The 19,307-nt window shown below is 47.3% G+C and overlaps 1 protein-coding gene across 7 annotated transcripts in view; it reads right to left on the reverse strand.

Moving 5' to 3' along the window:
• Positions 1-19,307, reverse strand: part of prdm16 (PR domain containing 16) — a 134,432-nt gene that overhangs the window by 71,625 nt on the left and 43,500 nt on the right. For all 7 annotated transcript variants that reach the window (XM_053848249.1, XM_053848248.1, XM_053848250.1 and 4 more), the window contains exon 2: positions 17,444-17,904. In XM_053848249.1, coding sequence (XP_053704224.1) covers positions 17,444-17,904 — 461 coding nt within the window. The remainder of the gene's footprint in view (positions 1-17,443; positions 17,905-19,307) is intronic.

Genomic DNA, 19,307 nt, shown 5'->3' on the forward strand with positions numbered 1-19,307 from the left:
CGATGACACACTCCTCGAAACTCACATTAATCTTGAACAGAATGATTTCTAGAATAACACCAATGTTTTCCCTCTTGTGTCTCACAAAGACCCGTTGAGTCTCGCTGAGGTTTCCTTCCCCCACTCCTTTTCTCACACTGTTAACTTTGGAGCGAAGGGCAGGAAGAGGTTTGGGCATGAAGTAAAGTCAATTTCTATCACGATTATAAAGTCATTTCACTGTAAAAAAAAAAAAAAAACGTGCACCTAGTCGCCGTGATCGTCTTTTACAAATCTCCAGTTTGACAAATTCTTCATTGACTTGTCATGGAAATATGAAACCTGACGTGTAGATCATCATCAAGCCAAAAATAATTAATTCCTCAACCTCATAACAAGAGGGTCCCGAAATATAAATCTAGCATTGCAAAGGTTGAGTCCAACAGATGTTAAACGCGTTGACCCGACTTCCTGACCCTGACGGAGAGACATTAGTGTTGTTAACTGTGTTATCACACAGCAGTCCTGCTGCAGATAAAGGCTGCTCTCTGATGGCTCTTAAGTGAACGTGGGGCGGCGGGGGGGCGGCGGGGGTGAGGCTGGTGAGATAGCCGCTGAAACAACAGGTTTCCAGATTCAATGTCAATGGATTTTTTCATCAAACAGTGGGATTAAAACAGACAACCATCGCACAACTAGAATCATCAATGATGACCAACAAGCTGGTTTTCTTCCCCTCAAATCTTCAGAAAGACCAGTGACACAAAATGCCAAAATTCCAAAGTAGGAAATCTACTACGACACTGGCTCAACTAAATCACCAGTAAAGGAACAATGGCAGGACGACTCAAGGTCAACAGCATGACACTTAAAGTGTCTGTTTTTACAGGCACCAGCGATGGTGCAGATCGCAGGAGGAATCTCCTCCAGTTTTATAGGCATTAAATGTAATATATTTTGGACTATAAGCCGCTGCTTTTTTTCCTCACGGTCTGAGCCCTGCGGCTCATACAACAGCACAGTTAATATATGGATTTTTACAGGCTGAAATCAGAGGTTTTTTATTTACCCATAAACTCAAAATGCGATGTTTTTTTTTTTTCGCCTGCAGGTCAGGAATCGAGAAGCAGCTGCTGAGACCTGAACTAGTTTTGAAAAGTGTATTTAAGCTGGTGCACCACTGACCAGTCCACAGCGCAGACAGCACCACGGAACCTGCGGCTTATAGGCCGGTGCGGTGCGGCTTAAGTATGAACAACATCCATTTTCCTTTACAATAAATTGAGTGGGTGTGGCTGATTTTCCGGTGCGCTCTATAGTCTGGAAATGACGGTGTTTTTTGTTTTTTTTTGGCCAGCGACTCCTCATTCATCTGCAACTCAAGCTTTTGTACCCTGCGAGGCCAAGGCTAACATGTATCCAAAGTGTGTCGGCCTCAGACGCGACCCCCTGAGGAGCGGAGTGCTGCTGTGGCTCGCTGGCATGGCGGACAATGTGTGTGTTGTTTGGACGCGCTTGTCTGGCTGTCCACACACAGACGAGTCAATCTGGGGCCACTGCTGGAACATTTCCTCTCCTCTTCATGTTTGGTCTCTTTCATTTCTTCTCAAGTATTTCTCATGTGAGGTTTGATCCGGTTTCCCAGTATTGCAGTTTAAAGCCCCTGTGTGCCTCCACAAGTGTGTGTCTGGAGCGGAGGAGGCCTTTTCAGGGCGCTGACACTCAGCAGATTGAGACATCAAGCGCCTGCTCTCTGCGCTAAATTAGCCATTCTTCTCAGGGGCTAATTGGAAATCTAAATGTTTTTCACAAGGAGGGAGAGAAGAGCTTGGACGGAACACCGTCTGCCCGGGAGTGGAAAATGGGATTCCTTTCTCATCATAACTCAGTTGAATAATCGGTGGCAGCCAGCAAATAACTAAGTTGATCAATTGGTTGGAGGTTTTCCACTCAGCCAGATTTAGCTAGGAAACCCTAGATCAGGGCCACGACACATTTCCATGCATAATGAGGAGAAAATAATTAAAGTGTCTTGATCTGCGTAATTCCGATGGGAATACCAAGCTAAATGCCTCTGATGGTAATTGACTCATTTATCAAGCCACGTAATTGAGTTGCCTCGCAACGGCGAGCTTAGAAAGATTTGAGGAAAAGTTGAGATTTAAAGACCCAAAAATATGTTGCCTCCCTTTTGTGGAAGCTTATTAGCATAAGCGCTGACACAGCTGAAGTGCTCCGCTGTAAAAGCCTTCCTCAGCCAGGTCCGCCGCAATTCTGAAGACCATTCAGAAAACTTCTAACAATCGTCTTCCTCTCCTCTGAGTCCTCCCAGCTAAGATCTAACAAGTTAGATGCAAAAACATCCCAAATATGACTGGACTACAGCTCTACTCTGAGTCTGAGATGACACAGCCCCACACAGGAAGAGTCAAGAGTTTTCTCAGCTTCAAACAGACTCACGCAAATGCAGCGGAAACTAGTGTTTTGATGCTAGGCAACGCCATGTGAAATCACTATAAACATCATGCACACATGATGCAGAGCAACAGTCAAACTGCTGCGCATTTGTTCGCAACAGGTTCCTTTGATGTAGTGGACGCTGGCCGGCGCACAGTTCTGGGCGGTGCTCCCTGTTGTTGGGGGTGAGCCGGAGGTGCTGGGAAAAAGCGAGCGCATTCACAGCAAATGAAGCCTGGTGAGTAACCGTGGAGAGTCTGCGTCTTAACTGATGAGCCTGGAGACAATTTCCCAGATCTTCTGCCACATGGCGACACCCACCGCGCTAAAGACCTACTGCCACGTTGAGAGCAAACCCCAGAAAGCCACGGAAGATTTAGCCGGGGCTATGAAAACAAATCTAAACGCTGTGAATTGAGTTTTGTCTCTTTCTTCTTAATTGGCAGCAGCAGGTTTTTGCCTCTTTTTTTTTCTTGTGACAATATGAATAAATGCAACAAGTTTCTGATTCCAGCCATTCAGACGATGACTGTTTATTTATCTATTTCAACTACACCCGAGGGAACAAAAGGCCCACAGAATAGCCCCTGACAGCCATGTCGAATATCTCTTTCTCCCAAATTTAGCTGTTTTCTCTCGCTGCTGTCACTTGATGTCTTTATGCGAGGCTGAGAGTTCACCACCATGAAAAGGTTGGGGGGGTGAGCTGAGTTAGTGACCCCCGCAGGAGGGGAGTATTAAAGGCAAAAAAAGGAAGAGAGCCAGGGATGGGTGAACCAGAAGGCGGGAGAGGGATGGAAGGGGGAGAGAGGGCACCCCTGCCGGGTCTCAGGCATCTCGGCTGGCAGTCCCCATCTTGGCTTCAGACGGCTTTTGTCAAAGAGGGGAAAGAGGGTCTCTTCTTCACTTGGGCATCGGACAATAGGCGTTTTGTCAGTCTCGGAGGGGGTGTCAACAGGAGAGTATGGAGGGATGCTGAAAGAGGAATAAAGCCAAGGACCCATCTTCACAAGGGGTGGGGTGGTGTCGGTGGGCAGCTCTTTGGGGACCGGGCAGATGTTGAAACAAGGATGATTTATTAGCCTCGGTGTCCTTGGTGGCACTTGGCCATCATCCCAGACTCAGAATGACTGAGAGCTGGGGATGGTGGAGGGGGGTTCGGGGGTGTGAGGCATGGATAAGAAACATCTTAATTCCTTCTTTGGGCATGGGGTGCTTCTTGCTCTGGAACCGTCATGGTATTTCTGCCCAATTCAGTGGAAGGAAAATAACTTGGTTGGGTGTCCTGTGCATGGCCGAGCAGGAACATGTCACCCAGCCTCACCTTTAGCATTATCCATCCCGTGCCCACACACACACACACGAGTGCTGCTGCTCCTTCCATCCTAACTCCTGCATTATATAAAGCAACAAATTAACACATTAACATTCCCAACAGCTCTCAGTCCTGGCCAGAGGAACTTTCAAACTTGCCAAGGCGCATGCGGCAGCGAGGAGTTTGTGTGTAGTCTGCATGTTTGGTCGGCGTGTGTGGTCCCTCGAGGAGGGTTCATGGTGGCTCAACAGCACCGACATGTTGACTGGTCAAGACGTTGAATTTAAAGGTGTTTCAGTGCCCAACGTGGCAACAGGTGGATGAAGAAGATTCTGACCTCCCCAAGACAGGAATGACCGGAGAACATAACCAAAGGACCTGACCTGGCTTCTTTCGACAACTCGAGAGGCTGAATCTCGCCGCCTCATACCTATTTCCAAAGCTACGCACCAACAATCTCAAGCAGGTCGTCGCGTTGTCTCCACAAAAGCCTCAGTTCAGCCGGGCCAGGGCTTTGGCTTTGTTGTACTGTAATTAGACGGTGTCACATGTTCCAAGTCACAGCACCTTATCCTGTCATGCCACCCATGAAGACTTACAAGTCCAGTTATGCGTTTGTCAAAAGTAACTGAACCTAAAGTGAGAAGAAATAGAGCACATTCCTGGCTGCAAACCCTGCTTAACTCTTTCTAAATGAGTGCCCCTTTTGTCCGATAAAACCTGCATCCCAACCCACACACCTCACCTCACCGGAGCGGTCACCGATCAGTCGCTTATTAACGGGGAATAGGAGCACAGCAGCCAGAGGTCCAGCTTATGACAATGCAACGCCGTAGACTGCAGAGAAACTACTAGTTAATAAATCCAATATGTCATTTTGAAGAACACCAAAGCCACAACCTCTCAAGTTGTGACACTGTTGTTGGTTGTGCTGCAGGTTGTTGTTGTATTTTTTAGTCTCTAAGCTCTAAAGCCAGATGGCATCAGTTGTCCTTTGACCAGCAGTGGGTGAAGTCTTAGTCCATTGTTGTGTTATCGGACCTGGAGTTGTGATCCCGGAGTTATTTGCGGCTCAGGTTCAGTGTTGTTGACACGTACGTCAGTCAAGACACAATATTTCTACCATAGTTCAGAACATCAGCAAGTATTGAAGGTTGTTTACTCACACCAAAACACAACTCCACCGACAACCTAAAGGGTCACCAAAGGTCTTGGAAACTTGGGACAGCATTCATCAAGCACGCCCAGCAGGCAAGGGTCCGCTCTCCAGTTCCCACTCGCTCTGTATCCCAATCATACATCCATTCCATCCTCCATCTCACCAGATCTATACCAGCTGCCGGGAGGCTGAGGTCTCCCAGGGAGTGATCATGTGACATGTCTGCGGACGATGAGAAAGTCTCATTGTCTTTGGAGTGATGAGTAGATTGACAAGCTGCTCAGTGAGTATGTGAAGACAACACCACGGAGGTCTGTCGCTTTTGACGCAAATGAAAGTGGAGGTCATCGATCATCCAGATAGAAGAGCTAAGGACAGAGGTTGTGGGGTTCACTCTCCATCTCCCTGTGTCTCCTCTGTTCTCCCTGCTCATGGCCACTGACCAGTGATCACAGCCCTCTTCATTCTCGCCCCGAGTGTCCTCCTTCACAAGCTCTCATCCCCCGGCTGTTCCGTTCATTTGGACAACAAACGCATACAGATGCTAGGGGAAAGAGGACGGGCAGAGACAGAGGACTTCTGAGCGTGGGACCCCCACACAATTACCGGCAACGTGAAGACAATCTGCTCCTTTGTAAACAAACGGCGTGGTGGGTAGCTCAGGCAAGAAGTGCCCTCATTATTCAATGTAAACACGCAGAGTAAAGCGTTTCAACAAGGTAGCAGGGTTACATCGCCTGGGCTTGTTTATTGTGTTTGTCATAGGAGTTAAGTTGAAGTGCAACAGGGTTACATCAGAGGGCTGCACCTCAAGATGGTTTACACCAAGGGAGGCATTGCAGGAAGCCACTTAAGAGTGAGGGCAGGAAATGGACAGCACAGTCTCCTCGCAATGGTTGTTTCAAAGAAGCCTGATATTTCAAAGACAAGAAGGATCTGTGCAAACATGCACGGTGATTTCCTCCACCTGACTCTCGCCTTCCTTCTCCCCCATGACGTCTGGCTATGTGGCAATCCTACAACCACACCTGGATCAGCAAAAACCAGAGACCTATCAGGATTTCGGCAACATGACGGAATGCTTTCTGTCCCACCGAGACATGTCTTGATAGGAGGGGAGGCAGCCAGAGGTTAATGGCAAACATTGGACAATGACTATGTGTGAGCGGAGTGGGAAGATGGGTCCGGAGGCACAAAGACTGGCATACATACGCCTCGACCCCCCGTGACTTCTCCGTCCAAACTTTTTCACTTCTCAATGGCCTGTTTTCTACAGTGTCTCCCATGAATTATGGAAACGGCCATGGCATCCCTTTCTGCCACGGCTGGAGAAAGGAGAAGCTGAAGTGAGAGAAATGCCTCCTCCTTTTTTTTTTTTTTTTTGCTTGTGCTGCCTCCCAACCTTTCATGTTGGCAGTGTGGGTTTCATGAGAAAAGATGGTGGTGGCCACTGGGTTGTTGGGGAGGGGGGGGGTCAAAGCACAATGACATATAAGAGGAACTGAGGAGGCAGGCAGGGGAAGAATGCCGGCCTTGTTGTTGGACAGCTTGACATTGATTAATGAGACAGAGAGAGAGAAAATTAGAGAGTGAGAGTTGCACTGGTATCGTGGGCTAGCAAGAAAGAAAAAAAAATCGGAGGGGTCTGTACTCTCACAGGAGCAAGAGACTCCGGAAGAGCCTTGGGCGGCACTCCCGACCGAGGAAAAGTAGAGCTGCAGCCAAGCAGAGTTTATGTGTGCGGCGATATTTGGACTATTTAGCCTGCGGCCATTGTCTTTTTCCTTTCATACAAAACATGTGGGTGCAAAATTTTACTTGTCTCATCAATCCTCATCTGTCAAACTGCGCCAAAAAGCCTGTCAACATTATCATCGTCATCATGAGCGGCTGCTTTGTTGATTCGACACACTTCTAAGGGCCTCAGCTGCTGAATAAATAACGAAAAGAGAAGAGAATATTTTCATTGTAGCTATTTCGGCGACCAGAACACATGCTACAGCTAGCATGTATTCACTGGCAGGCAACTTTCAAACCCAGACTTTCCTCCAAATGTATGCAGGTTAGGTGAGAACCTATGATTATGACTATGAAGAATAAATGTCATGGTGAACAGATTCTCCTGAAGCGTCCAATAGTTACTACGTTCAAGACACTTAGGCTTTCAACTGAGGCAAGTTGGGGTTAGGGCTATACATGGGAAGGCGTTCCTTTCGCTCCGTATACTACCATGTGTCACTTGTAACGCGCCCCAAATGAAAGAGCTTCCAATCCGCTACACTTTCAGTCCATCGAAACACCTTTGTGTCAACATGCACCGATGACTTTGGCATCAACATGGGACGTGCAAGTCACTTCAAGATAGCTGTTGTGAGACGCCTTGGGAGTGGGCATGGATTGTAAGGGTGGCTTGTCTCCTGGACGTTCGACCCTGATGCTCAGAACCTCCAAAACGTTGGTCAGATTTCCTCCCAGTTTTCTGCTAAAGAGGATGACCATCCTTTCTCACTGACCCGATCATATCACGATCAGATCATAAGTACATTGCTGGTGAAATCCCTCTGACTAATGGATTTTGGCTTTCTTTTGTGCGCGGAATAGGCCTTCTATTTTTCAAGTCATACACTATATGTATATTTTTCAATAAAGACCAGCTCATTCAACTGCTTTATGAAGTAGCCAAATCTCTTAGATAAAAAGACAAATATGGGAGTCAAAGTCTGCATCCGCTCTTCGAAAGTCCTGTGTGAGGGGGCGAGGAGACTCCCTCTGGGTAAATCCCAGCGTCACCACATACATTTCCAAAGCCTCCCGCCGCAGGCCTGTTTGCCATCCCTGACCGGGATATCGTCCACTTCTTTCCATCACACCCTTGGGTTTCTGACCTCAAAGTGGCCAGTGCTACTGAAACACACACATGTGCGGTGAGTGTGTTTTTAGACGATGAGTTCACTCCTCTGACCGTTCCTTCTACTTGACCTTGCTGCACTCTTCCTCTGGCCTAATTATGCAAGCGCACACATCCACTTTGCATACTTGTACTTCTTTCCTCTCCACTCTCTGGAGGTCAGTCCTAATCAACCACCCCTGGCCAGTGCACACCGTTCTCACTATAGAGACGCCCATCGTCCAGGTCCAAGGACTGCTATTAAAGCAATCAGAAGCTTTCACAGCCAGGTCAAGAGCAAGGTGCTCACATGGGGATACGGATTCAAATTATGCAAAAGAGAGAAAGCCGTGATACGCTGGTGCCGTGAGACTAAACCACAAAATATACTCAACAGTGTTTCCGATGAGACGGACAGGAACTAAAGACACAGAAGTCAAAGATGTTAACCTGAGGACCAATAGAGCATTAGAAGGATTTGACTGGGTGGACCACACGCAGCCAGGTGCCACACCACCTCCACCATGTATATGTGTGCGTGTGTGTGTGTGAATGAATATGTGTCCATGAGATCAGCTTTCCCCGCAGCCCATTCAGTGTCTAGTGGATCAAGATACAGAGACAAGAGCAGGCAGAGGAAAGAGAATTAGTTGGCAATAAGATTGGATCCTCTGTGTGTGTGTGTGTGTGTGTGTGAGAGAGAGACAGTGAGGGAAGCGGTCAGTCCGTGAATAGAGATGGTCAACATGGTAACTGATATAGAAGGCAGGGGGAGACGAAGAAGGGACAGTGGAGGAGTGTGTGAGGGCATTCGCAGAGAAGCGTGCCTGTTCTCCACACAAAGTCCATTCACAGTGTATATATCAATGTGTCCGGATCACCACCAATAGTCAATTAAATCAGTATGCGATGGCGTTTCATGAGCACAGATGGAGATATGGGTGCTCGCCTTGGCTGAAGTGCGCCCACAACAGACAAACATCCGCGAAGGCTTGTGCCTTCTGATGCTTATTTAATTTCGCTAAATATTGAGAAACAAAAAGATTCAAATGTGCATGTGACTGATCACTTCATCCAGGTATAAACTTGACATTTTATATACTTTTCTTCCACCAGAATTTGCCACGTAACACAAAGAACAATGTCTGTAAAGTAAAAAGTATCCTGAATGTTTTTCACGTATTGTGTCAAACGTATTTTCTGGTCACAAAGGGAAAGCATGGGAAAGGAAAATAACTGCTAAACTGCAAGAGGAGAAAACGGCAGAATTTTTAACCTGCAGCCAGTAATTGCCCTGTAGTCCACACACTGTACGTCATTGTGTCTATGTCTTGAGTGTGTCGAGGTCGAGTCCACCCTGTGGTGAACATAATCATGGCCCTGTCGTTCGCAGGTTAAAGGCCCACTGCTGGGCCTCGTGGCACTAATGCACTGCCGAACTATAGGGGTCGCATTAGCCTCGGCTACTTCAGCATGCATTACTGCGCAGAGAAGGCAGGTCCCCCATTAAAAGCCACCAACGGACGCAAACTGGGTCTACGCCGATGGTCTGAAAGAGTCGCTTAATGATCTGAGCTGTTGTGCGGATGGAGCCCTCAGACAAAGGGAGAGGGATTGGGCACTAAAATGACCCAAGACTGAGTCAGTTACAACAATTACAAAATTCTCATACTCTTAATATCATGCTAGAAAACTGACAGTGAGGAGTAGGTAGATGACAGGAATGTCTCTGTCATGTCTCTGTCTGATTCCACAGTGTCCACGAGTCCCATGAGTCTGTCAGCAAGGTCAAGTGCTCAGCAAACAGGTTCAGCGCCTCCTTTTGAGTTGGAGGCCGTGATTAATGAGAAATCTGGGCTGATATTGGGGTTAACTGACTGTGTTCCTGACCCCTTGAATAAAGACTGGCTGGTCCTTCGCACTGTTGACAGCTTACTGAGCACACCGATGATGGAGATTGGTTGAGGTACACAAGGTCCTGGTACCATGAGGGTCAGTGCCGCTTCCCATGTAATGACGTGACTAACTCATCCCCATGTCATCCCCGGGACCAGGCTCCTTAATGTAAAGTCACATCCACAGCTGGGCTTCTTCATTTTTGCGTGGTGTTTTTGAGGCATCAACATGGAGTCCTTCCCGGCAGCAGAGATGAGAAGAGGGTAAGTGAGCCATCCGGAGGAAGCCAGAGAGTGAATGGTGATCTGTAAGGCGATCCCCTGCTACCTTCCTTGACCCTCCAGGAGAGCCACTCTCTTACCTGGACAAGATGGGAGGTATTAAGTGGCCCACTGTCCCGCTAGGTTGAGTTGCTGATCCACTCGCCGGAGAGGAAAGGCAACCCCAACTCCCATCTTCACTTCAGTAGGAGCGTTTGTTTTGATTTGTGTCCTCTCATTCACACAGACAAACCTGAGAGGCCCAATCTCGCTGGGATAGTGCGAGAGGAAATAGGGCACCTTGCCACTTGAACACTAGAACTTTAAGCTAGCAACGGTTCGCCGACTCTCTGCCCATGTCTTCCTCTGACTGTAATGCAACTCTGGCTGTACCGCAGTTTTCCATGAATGACTTGAACGATTGTCCAGATCATCCCGGCCAGTGACGTCTGGACGCAGAGTCAAAAGACTACCTTCAGGACTCCTGAGAACATGACGAACAATTTGCTCATTCTCAACCGAGAGTCTCTCGACAAAGGGAGAAAAGACACCCAATCTCCAAAATCCCTCTCTCAGGGCCATCATGTGAAGAATTCCCTCCTCCTCCATTGCCCTCAATCCCTCCCTCCTTTCCTCTTCTCTTCTTTTCTTTTTTAATCAAGCCGTCTGGGGTTGTCAGGTCTTTTGAGACGAGGACTCCCAGCCATGTGAAAAGTTAATCCCTCGTGGGCCTTCTTCTCCGTAGCGCTCATCTCCCTGGGAACACTGGCGGTGGCTCGTAGGCAGGTGGTGGTGGGTGGATGGGGGAGGCGGCCAGGAGAAGGGGTGTACGAAGAGATGAAGGACGGGATGAAGACAAGACCACCCGAATCATGAGATTGAGTCCAGGAGCTCGGTGTGTGATGTCTTCCTCTTCAGCGACGGCTTTTATGTCCCCATTTCTACCACCATTCACACATGGAACCATACGTTCTCCATCACTCATTTACTTCAAGACCTTTTGATGAGGCTCCCCGCCTGACCGACAGACGGCCGGAACAGAGAGCACAGAGGATTTGCAGCATGGAGAGCTAGTTAAGTGGCTTTTGGAGGATGACAGTGGAGCACAAAGGAGAGGGTTCTCCTTCTGCATTGTGTCCCAAACTTCCTCTACACAGCCATGACCCCCACCTCATCCACTTGGCTTTAGCCATTGTCCTCCAGTCATTTCAGCAGCGACCTGAGCAGGCTCAGGCTGCAGGGCCAGGGCGTTAACAATGTAAATCATATCTCAGCTAGAAAACCAGAAGGATATTTCAGATAAAAAAAATACGGCTCTGTGGGTCGGTTGGTGTGACGGGACAGGGAAGTGCACACTTGAATGCTTTGCTTGCATTTTTTCTCCCCCGGCCTCCCACTTAGTTCCAAGTGGCATTGGAAATATAGACAAGCTCAGTCAGCCATGTTAATCCTTCTCCCCTGTCCATCTCACGCTCACTCAATCCACCCTGACCCCACACACTGTCCCTCTTTCACAGAGATACGCTGCAAAGGCTCTCCTCTGCTGGACAAGCCGGCACGCCATATGAAAGGAAGTGGAAGCAGAAAGAATCTCTGCTGGAGAGGTTGTACCCAGCAAGATTTGGGAGTCTGTAAAGGTCAGTGCGGACTTTGTTCAATCGGAGGGTTTATCTCAGCAACAGCAGGGTGGGACAATAGGGCCACTTGCCGCGCGACAGAAACCCAAGCTGTGGCAGCTAAATTACTTCACTGATAAGCCTGAATTAGAAGCACCAGGACCCCGGAGGCCAGGAACACTGGAGGAGGGGGCGAGGAGGAAACCAGGAGAAATTATAAAGTTGAGAGCTGGAAAATCAATGCATGAGGCACATTTCCAGAACTGTTGGAAGGTGACTCGGCTGTATCGCGAGACGATGAGCAAAAGTCTCATCTGTAAATGAGAGCAACACAGGCTCTTCGCACACCGACACTGACTGTGTTGAAACATGAGTCATGAAACCATAACTCTGCACCATGTGTTCTGCTTCCGTCTGGTACTTGTTGCTTAAGGTCCCTAGTACCACAGAGGAACACGTGGTGGTGCTACCAAAATGAACCATTCCTGCCGCTGTAGCCCTGCTTGGAAAAGGCTAATCACAACAGCATAGAAGGTCCGTAAATAGGTCAGTGCATTCTGCGCCTGTTAAGCCCCCCAGGGACGTGAGATTTCAAGTGAAAGACTGGCGAAGGTAAGCTAATAAAAGCTCAGTAAATACAGCTATTTAGCGACAGCTTGGTTTGAGGTGACGTGGCTTCAGTTTGATCTTCTTCAGAGATGATCATAAGTCTCAGCACCAACATCAACATGATGTGATCAGCAGAAGCAAAGGGGAGTTGTCCACCCCTGCCCTTAGGCTCACACTGACAGACCCATTCATCGGGGGGGTGACAAATGAAGGGGAGTCTGGAAAGCAGCTACCTGTGCTGGGCCACTGAGAAATGATGGACCCGATGTGAGTGGCTTTAAATGGCTGTTTAAAGTCCATTGAATGTGAGAAACCGTGTGAAATAAGGGGTGGCATTGTGGAGGACATGCGTGAGGAGACCAGAAGGCTTATTGAGGCAAACAAGCGCTTCCATTGAGAAGGCCGTCCTGGAATGGTTGAGGTCTGAAACCAATGACCAAGTAATAACAGCCCAAATCCCCGGGACAATATTTGTCAAGTTCCTCTCTCTTCAGAGATGGATGACTTTGCCCCATGTACTTCCTCGGGAGCCTGCGCACCTTTCATCTGCTCCTCGCGCATTACTTTAATAAGTCATTAACAGATGCTGGTCATGAACAAACGATAAGGCATCAGACTTCTAATCAGATCTGACGTTTAATATGCTGCACTGCTTCTCTTGTTAATTATCACCTTCAATGAAAAAGAACTGACAATGCGTTCAACAGCTTCTTTAAGAGGAAAAAACCTGTGTAGCGGTGCCGTTTCTCCGGGCGACGGTGACCATATGTTTGATATTAGATGGAATCTGTTCCACTGGAGAGCTCAGAAAGCTGGGAAAATTGGATTAAATTGGCTAATGGCATGTTTAAACCCTACATAAAATGAAGGCGAATGGAAGATATTACTGCACCCATGCCTGGGACTTGTGGTGTTACGCTCTCTCGGGTGTTTTCGTACCATGTGTAAACTTGGGGTTTCTGTCAGACTCAAATAATTATGACGGAAAACCGCACGGTGTTGGTCAATACTGTTATTAGAAACCACATATATCCCTGTCATTACAGCGTGGGACCCGAAATACTTCTCTCAGCTCCTCTCCCAAATATAAAGCACCATTCAAGAGACGTGCATGGTGTGCATCATCGCCGTGATGAAGCTGAGGAAGTCACTGACGACTCCAGAGAATGGCTTTGTCATTTGGGTGCTGACCATCCTGATCTGGGCTCCTCAGTGGGCTTGTCATTTGGCTCGTGGAAGACTGTTTACCTAAAGAGTGTGTCTGTTGGGGAGCTAGTCCTCTTCACTGCACGGGCAACAGGCAGTCAAATGTCTGCTTAATACTGTTCAACTGATATTACTGAAGAAATCATCAAGGAATCTCAAGCAGATGAAGAGCTGGAGTTGGAAGAGGCTGGATGGAAGAGAAATTCATTTAAATCAGGTGTTGCTCTTTTTGCCCCACTTCAACCTTCAGCCTGAAACAGGAATCAAAAGTTGAAAATGAATGTAAGAGATACGGAATACTTGTTGGATTCGATATGAACCATTAACTCCCTCCCTCAAACGGAATCTTTCTGTTCGGCTAACTAACCCATCCATGAGGAGCTGCGCCTTGAATGGCACATCTGAGGGTATCGGAGCGCACAGGAACGTGGCCTCTCCGCCCTAGCAAATACAAAAGGCAAGCAAACACTTCTAGAGGCGAGAGGTAGGTCAGGACAGATAAGTGTCAGGGTGCGCCAGAACTTCTCCACGCTCGCACATGAAGACAAGACCGTTTGCTGACCTCAGCGATCGGGTCGAGAACAAAAGAACCGGGCTGTCACGCTGACAGGCCCACTGTCGATGAAAAGATTTAGTGCCTGACAAAGGGCGAGGGAGCGACTGGGCTGGAGCTGGATGGGTATATGTCACGTAGGAGTTGGCGACATCTGAGTGCCCGCCAGACAACCAGGCCTATCACTAAGTCAATAACTGTGTACACAGAGAAGCCTGCATACTTTTCTCTCTGCACAAAGCTGGATGAATGATACTGATATGGAAAAATACCCCACCGAGAGTAAACACCAGGAAGGACAGACTGGAAGAAGAAGTCAGCCCACAGAGACATCAGGTCCAGATGGACGGACGCGTCGAGAGCTGTCTTCGAGAGCATGAAAAGTGAAGGTGGTGGATGGAAAATATGGGGGTCTTGATCCGAGAGCCACGTCATGCTGATAAAGTGAAAGTGAAACAGGGTTTTGACGTCCAGCTGGAGAAACGTCACAAAGTGCTGCCTGCGTTTGTGTTCAGTTTATATTTCAACAAGCATAAGAGCAAAAAAAAAAAAAAAAATCAGTAAAAATATACTTGACTTAATTTAGTACTGCAGGACGGTTGGGCAAATAGTACAGAATCACAAATATTTTTGCCATTGAACTAAAGAAAATCACCTTCATCAGATAAATTAAAAAACATGTATAACAAATGTAAATCTAAATAAAATCAATAAATAATTATGGCAAATTATAATGAATAACAAAAAAGAAAACTAAAAATCTAAATATTCACTTCACCAGTTTTGAGACAGAAAATAGGAAATTAAAAAGGCTGTGAACTCAAATGTTATTTATATAAAGAACAAAAATAGAGCATTTTTAATTTTTGAAATTAAAAACAAATGTGAATTATAAACAATATAGGTACAAAATTGGGGGAAAGTATATATATATATATAAAAAAATCAATTTACATTTAAATTTTTCATTTGAGTCCCTAGTTGACTCCTCTGTTTAAGTGCAAACAGAAGGAGGTGAGCTCAGTGCTGAAGGCAAACCAAGGGTCTCAGTCAGTGGACAGATCAAAACCCAGAGCCATTGTGTTGTGACACGTCTCTGTCAATAGAGACGTCAGAGCAATCCAGCAGATTATAACAGACAGCACGATCCTGTCTCACCGAGGACCAGCGCACACGCACACGCACGCACGCACTGGAGGCGCCGGTGTTCTATTATGTTGGGCTAAAGGGAGAGCATAATGGTTTTTAAATGGATGACTCTGCTGCTGGTCCAATGAGAGCCACTGCAGAAGAGAATAGGCCTGAAGCGAAGCCGCTCTCAGATTGAGCTGTCCGTCTCGCTGAAATGAGTCTGAGTTAACACTCCGTCCAGCGCCGGATGCCGCGGGATAGACAACAACGTGGCCTCGTCTTTCATTCTCTGATGCCCGAAATCATAACGCAGCTTCCAGTGTGGCTCTGGAGCTGGCAGACCAACAGCTTGAGTTATTGCTTGACTCCGACCCACAAAAATGCTGCTGTTCTTGTACACAGCTGGCACAAGTGGATTATTATTACTCGGATTACCTTGCCGAACTGGCCTGCAATGCATAAAAAAACTGAAAATTTTGCACCTCCTTATCTACAGTAGCGTTAAAAACAGTTTTAAAATGTGGGGTAACACCTCTTGGCGTGAGAAGAGAAGAGAAACATTCCCTGCCACCTCCTTTTCTCACTCAGACCAGTGTTTCTCTCCCACTTCCCTGAACATCTTTCCTCACACGGCCAACTTCTCTCATGGCCTCGTCTGTCTATTTGTCTAGGACCAGAGGCACTGGATGAGTAGAGGCACGGACGGTGAAATGGAGGAGAGACTCGGGGCGTACGGGGCTCCTGGGGGAGTCTGTTGATGATTATCAACAGACCCACTGTTATGACTATCGGTGATAAGAGTCTGGGAGAGGATAGCCCTGAAGGGTTCCAGCCCACAACCAGACAGGATATCTTTAAAAATAATACGGCCTGAGCCCGAGTTGGAGGGACGGCAGATCAATCCTTGCCTTCTCTGACAGGTTGCAGGATCGAGTCGAGCCTCATGATTACTTTTTATTTGCAGTAAACTTGTAAATAAAAACCCAAATAAAGGCTCCAATTGACTTAAAGACACTGAGAGTGGTGGTTAAAAACAGTCGTCCCGCCCCCCCGTCCTATAAAACATCAAAGCTGTCAGTCAAAAGTAAAAAACACATGGAGCACATGCGTCCTGCTTCATCCCATGTCTCACTTGAATATACATGTAGCGGCTCTAGTCGGCCCTCTGCCCCTCTGTGGAGCACAACCTTGGCACACCTCCCCTCCAGCCACCCACCCACATGTTCTCCTTGAGGAGGGGGATTTAACATGCGTCTATGAGGGACACTGTAGCCACCAATAAATAACTCCAGCCAGAGGAAGCAGGCCGTGCATTTCATCCCCGATGGGTCATGTGAGGGAGACAGACAGCGAAGGAGACACGCAGATCCTACCAAACTGGCTGACTGAAGCAACTTCAATATCCTCTAATGTCATGTTAAAATGAAAATGAATAGTTCAATATGCAGCCATGGAGAGAGGCCACGGCTCTTCCATTTCCATATCGTGTGGCGTGACCAAATGAGAGCGCTGGCTGGAGCCGACGCCCCGGCAAAGCTGATACCTCCACTAATCAGCCAGATTTTTCCATTTGACGCTGGATTTCTGGATTGTGTGCAGCCTCTGGTGTTTGTGTGCGCAGTTTAAGATGCAGGCCAATCATTCAAAGAGGGAGCAGGCATCTGCTCTGATGATGAGATAGGTGCTGGTGAATGAACAGTGATTGCGGAAAATGCGTGAATGAAGAGCGGCTCATTTTCACATCAGCTCTGGAGAGGAACCTCCACAACTCCTTCAGCCCAGACTCTCTGCAGTGGAGGCAACCTTCTGGCCGGTCGGTGAATTATCCTCGCCGTTACCGAGAGTCTAGGTATCACAATCTTCTTTACAAGGAAGTCTGAGGGACAAACAACCCTCTTTATATATATATATATATATATATATATATATATATATATATATATGTATGTAAAATATTTGAGGGTCACTATTCATATGAAGCCGATAGCAGTCCTCATTAGAAACTTTTGGGGGGACACAAAACACTTTTTTCATCAGACCAACTCCAATTTTAGAAATTGGTTTAAAAAAATTCTGAATTAATAATAAAAATAAAATTAATGTACAAATATGTTTTTTTAAAAAAGAGGGCGACCATTTTGTGAGGGAGGTGTCAAGTTTAAAAAGTCAAAAATAATATATTTAAAATCCCGTAAAATATGAGCATAAAATGAGAAATCAAATATTTCACATTACTATTACTACTACTAAAAACAATAATAATAATAATACATTTGCCTGTGAATTCAAATAAAATAAAAATAATTCTGCCTGTAATGATGAGAGCATCACAGTGTCTCAGTTTCTAAACACGAGTGGCACGGCGAAGCTCCTACCTCCCATCCGAAGGAGCCGTCTTTGTCGGTGGCTGCGTGATGGAGTGAGCTGTGCAGACCGAAGCGCGCTCCGGCAGCGATCCGAGCCTTGGCCCATACGCCCAGGCCGGCGCCGGGCACAGACGACTCCCGCAGCTCCAGTTCTCCAGGAATTGGAATGTCGTCGGGAATGTAGACGGGCGCCTCGTACGGCGAGCCTTCCTTGGGCGTGCTGAAGTCCTGGTCATTGCTACTGCTGTTGCTGTTGTGGTGATGGTGGTGGCTGCCGTAGATGTGGGGGTGCAGCAGGTGGTGGTGGTGGTTGTTGTTGTTGTTGGGGAGCATGGGCGTGGGTGAGGGGAGCGGGGACATGTTCATGACGCTGTCGTCGGCATCGTCTTCTGGACTGTCCACACCCCCGCAAGCTAGACCCTGCAGGTCGGCCTCTGTGTCGTAGATGCTGTCCACCGGCTCGTGGTCGTCTGCGGAGACAAGACAAGGTTCAAATCCCCATCCATCTGTTCATCACGCAGCCTCCTTATTAACCCGAGATCAGCGTCTCTCTACGGAACTTTAACCTAGCGTGATGATGTCGCTCAGGCTTTATTTCATAAAAATAGTTTGAGAGGAGAGACAGTGTTGGACCCAGGCTTTTAGCTAGAGGGCGTCTTAGGTGTCCTGCGGACGCCCTAAACTGCAGTATGGAAGCGCACTGCTATTGATGGGATGTGTGACGCTGATGACAGGAGGAAACCGCAGATAAGTTCCAAACTTGAAACAATCCTTCACAAAACGACCTCATGCTTGTTTATTTGTTGTTTATCAAGTTGTTTTGGTACTTGGTACTTGAAGAGAATCGATCCAGTTATTGTGTGGCAATGGACCTGATGGGGAGCAGTGAGTTTCCTGCTTGTTATAACACCCCAGGACAGGGTGGTTTCAGCACCGGCGTCGTGTCCATGCAGCTCCGGGAAACCCATTATCCAACACTACAAGCAGTTAAATCCGGCATTTAAGACGGACCTGGCGTCATCCACTGATTTCTCTTTTTAACGGGAAAAGAAGCCATGTTTTTAATGAGCACTGTTTCGCTGCGGTTCAGAAAAGGCGCACGGCTCCTTCTGCACAATCAGAAGTGTTTTTTCGACTGTTAAACATCTCGCTCTCCTTTCTCGCTCCCCCACTCTCACTGGCACTTGACCCACCGAGAGCCATTTTGACGAGCAGAAAGACAGTCCTGGAAAATCTATTAAACGTGTTTTAAGAGCCTCCGTGCACCATAATACCCAAATGGCTACATCAGATAATTGAAGAAGAACGAGGAGGGGAAAAATCCCTTTTAATTTGATTAAAAAAAAAAAAACAACTTGTGTGGGAAAGTAAGAGTTGCTACGCTAATAAGAACAGCATCAGAGTGAGAAGATTGACAGTCCAATACAGGAAGTATAAATCCACTGCAGTGTGAAGCTTCATCAGAGACTTCCCTTTCCCCGGCCAGTTCAGAGTCGCCCCCTGAGGAAAGCATGGTCTTCATGGCTTTGGTTCCATACGCTTCTCTCCTGCTGAGAAGCATGGCCTCATTGCGTCGTCTGTGTTTCATTGTCTTATTGATCAATCCAAATTTCAATTCAATGAAACACTCCAATCACGTGTCAAATGGAGAGCGAGCGTCTCACAGTTGAGAGGCTGGATCTCTTTGCCTTGTCTGCTGCCCCCAGGAGTCACAATGAAACTCCCAAATATCTGTATTTATTGTCCGTTTAAATGAAATGTAATATTAATGTTACATTTTGCCATGGTTCTTTAACAAAAGTTACCAAACATCCACCACCTAGAGCAGACCTGGGAAAAGTGCGGCCCGGTGCCTGTATTTCTGTGGCCCTCT

The sequence above is a fragment of the Synchiropus splendidus genome, chromosome 18, assembly GCF_027744825.2.
Source record: "Synchiropus splendidus isolate RoL2022-P1 chromosome 18, RoL_Sspl_1.0, whole genome shotgun sequence".
NCBI lineage: Eukaryota > Metazoa > Chordata > Actinopteri > Syngnathiformes > Callionymidae > Synchiropus > Synchiropus splendidus.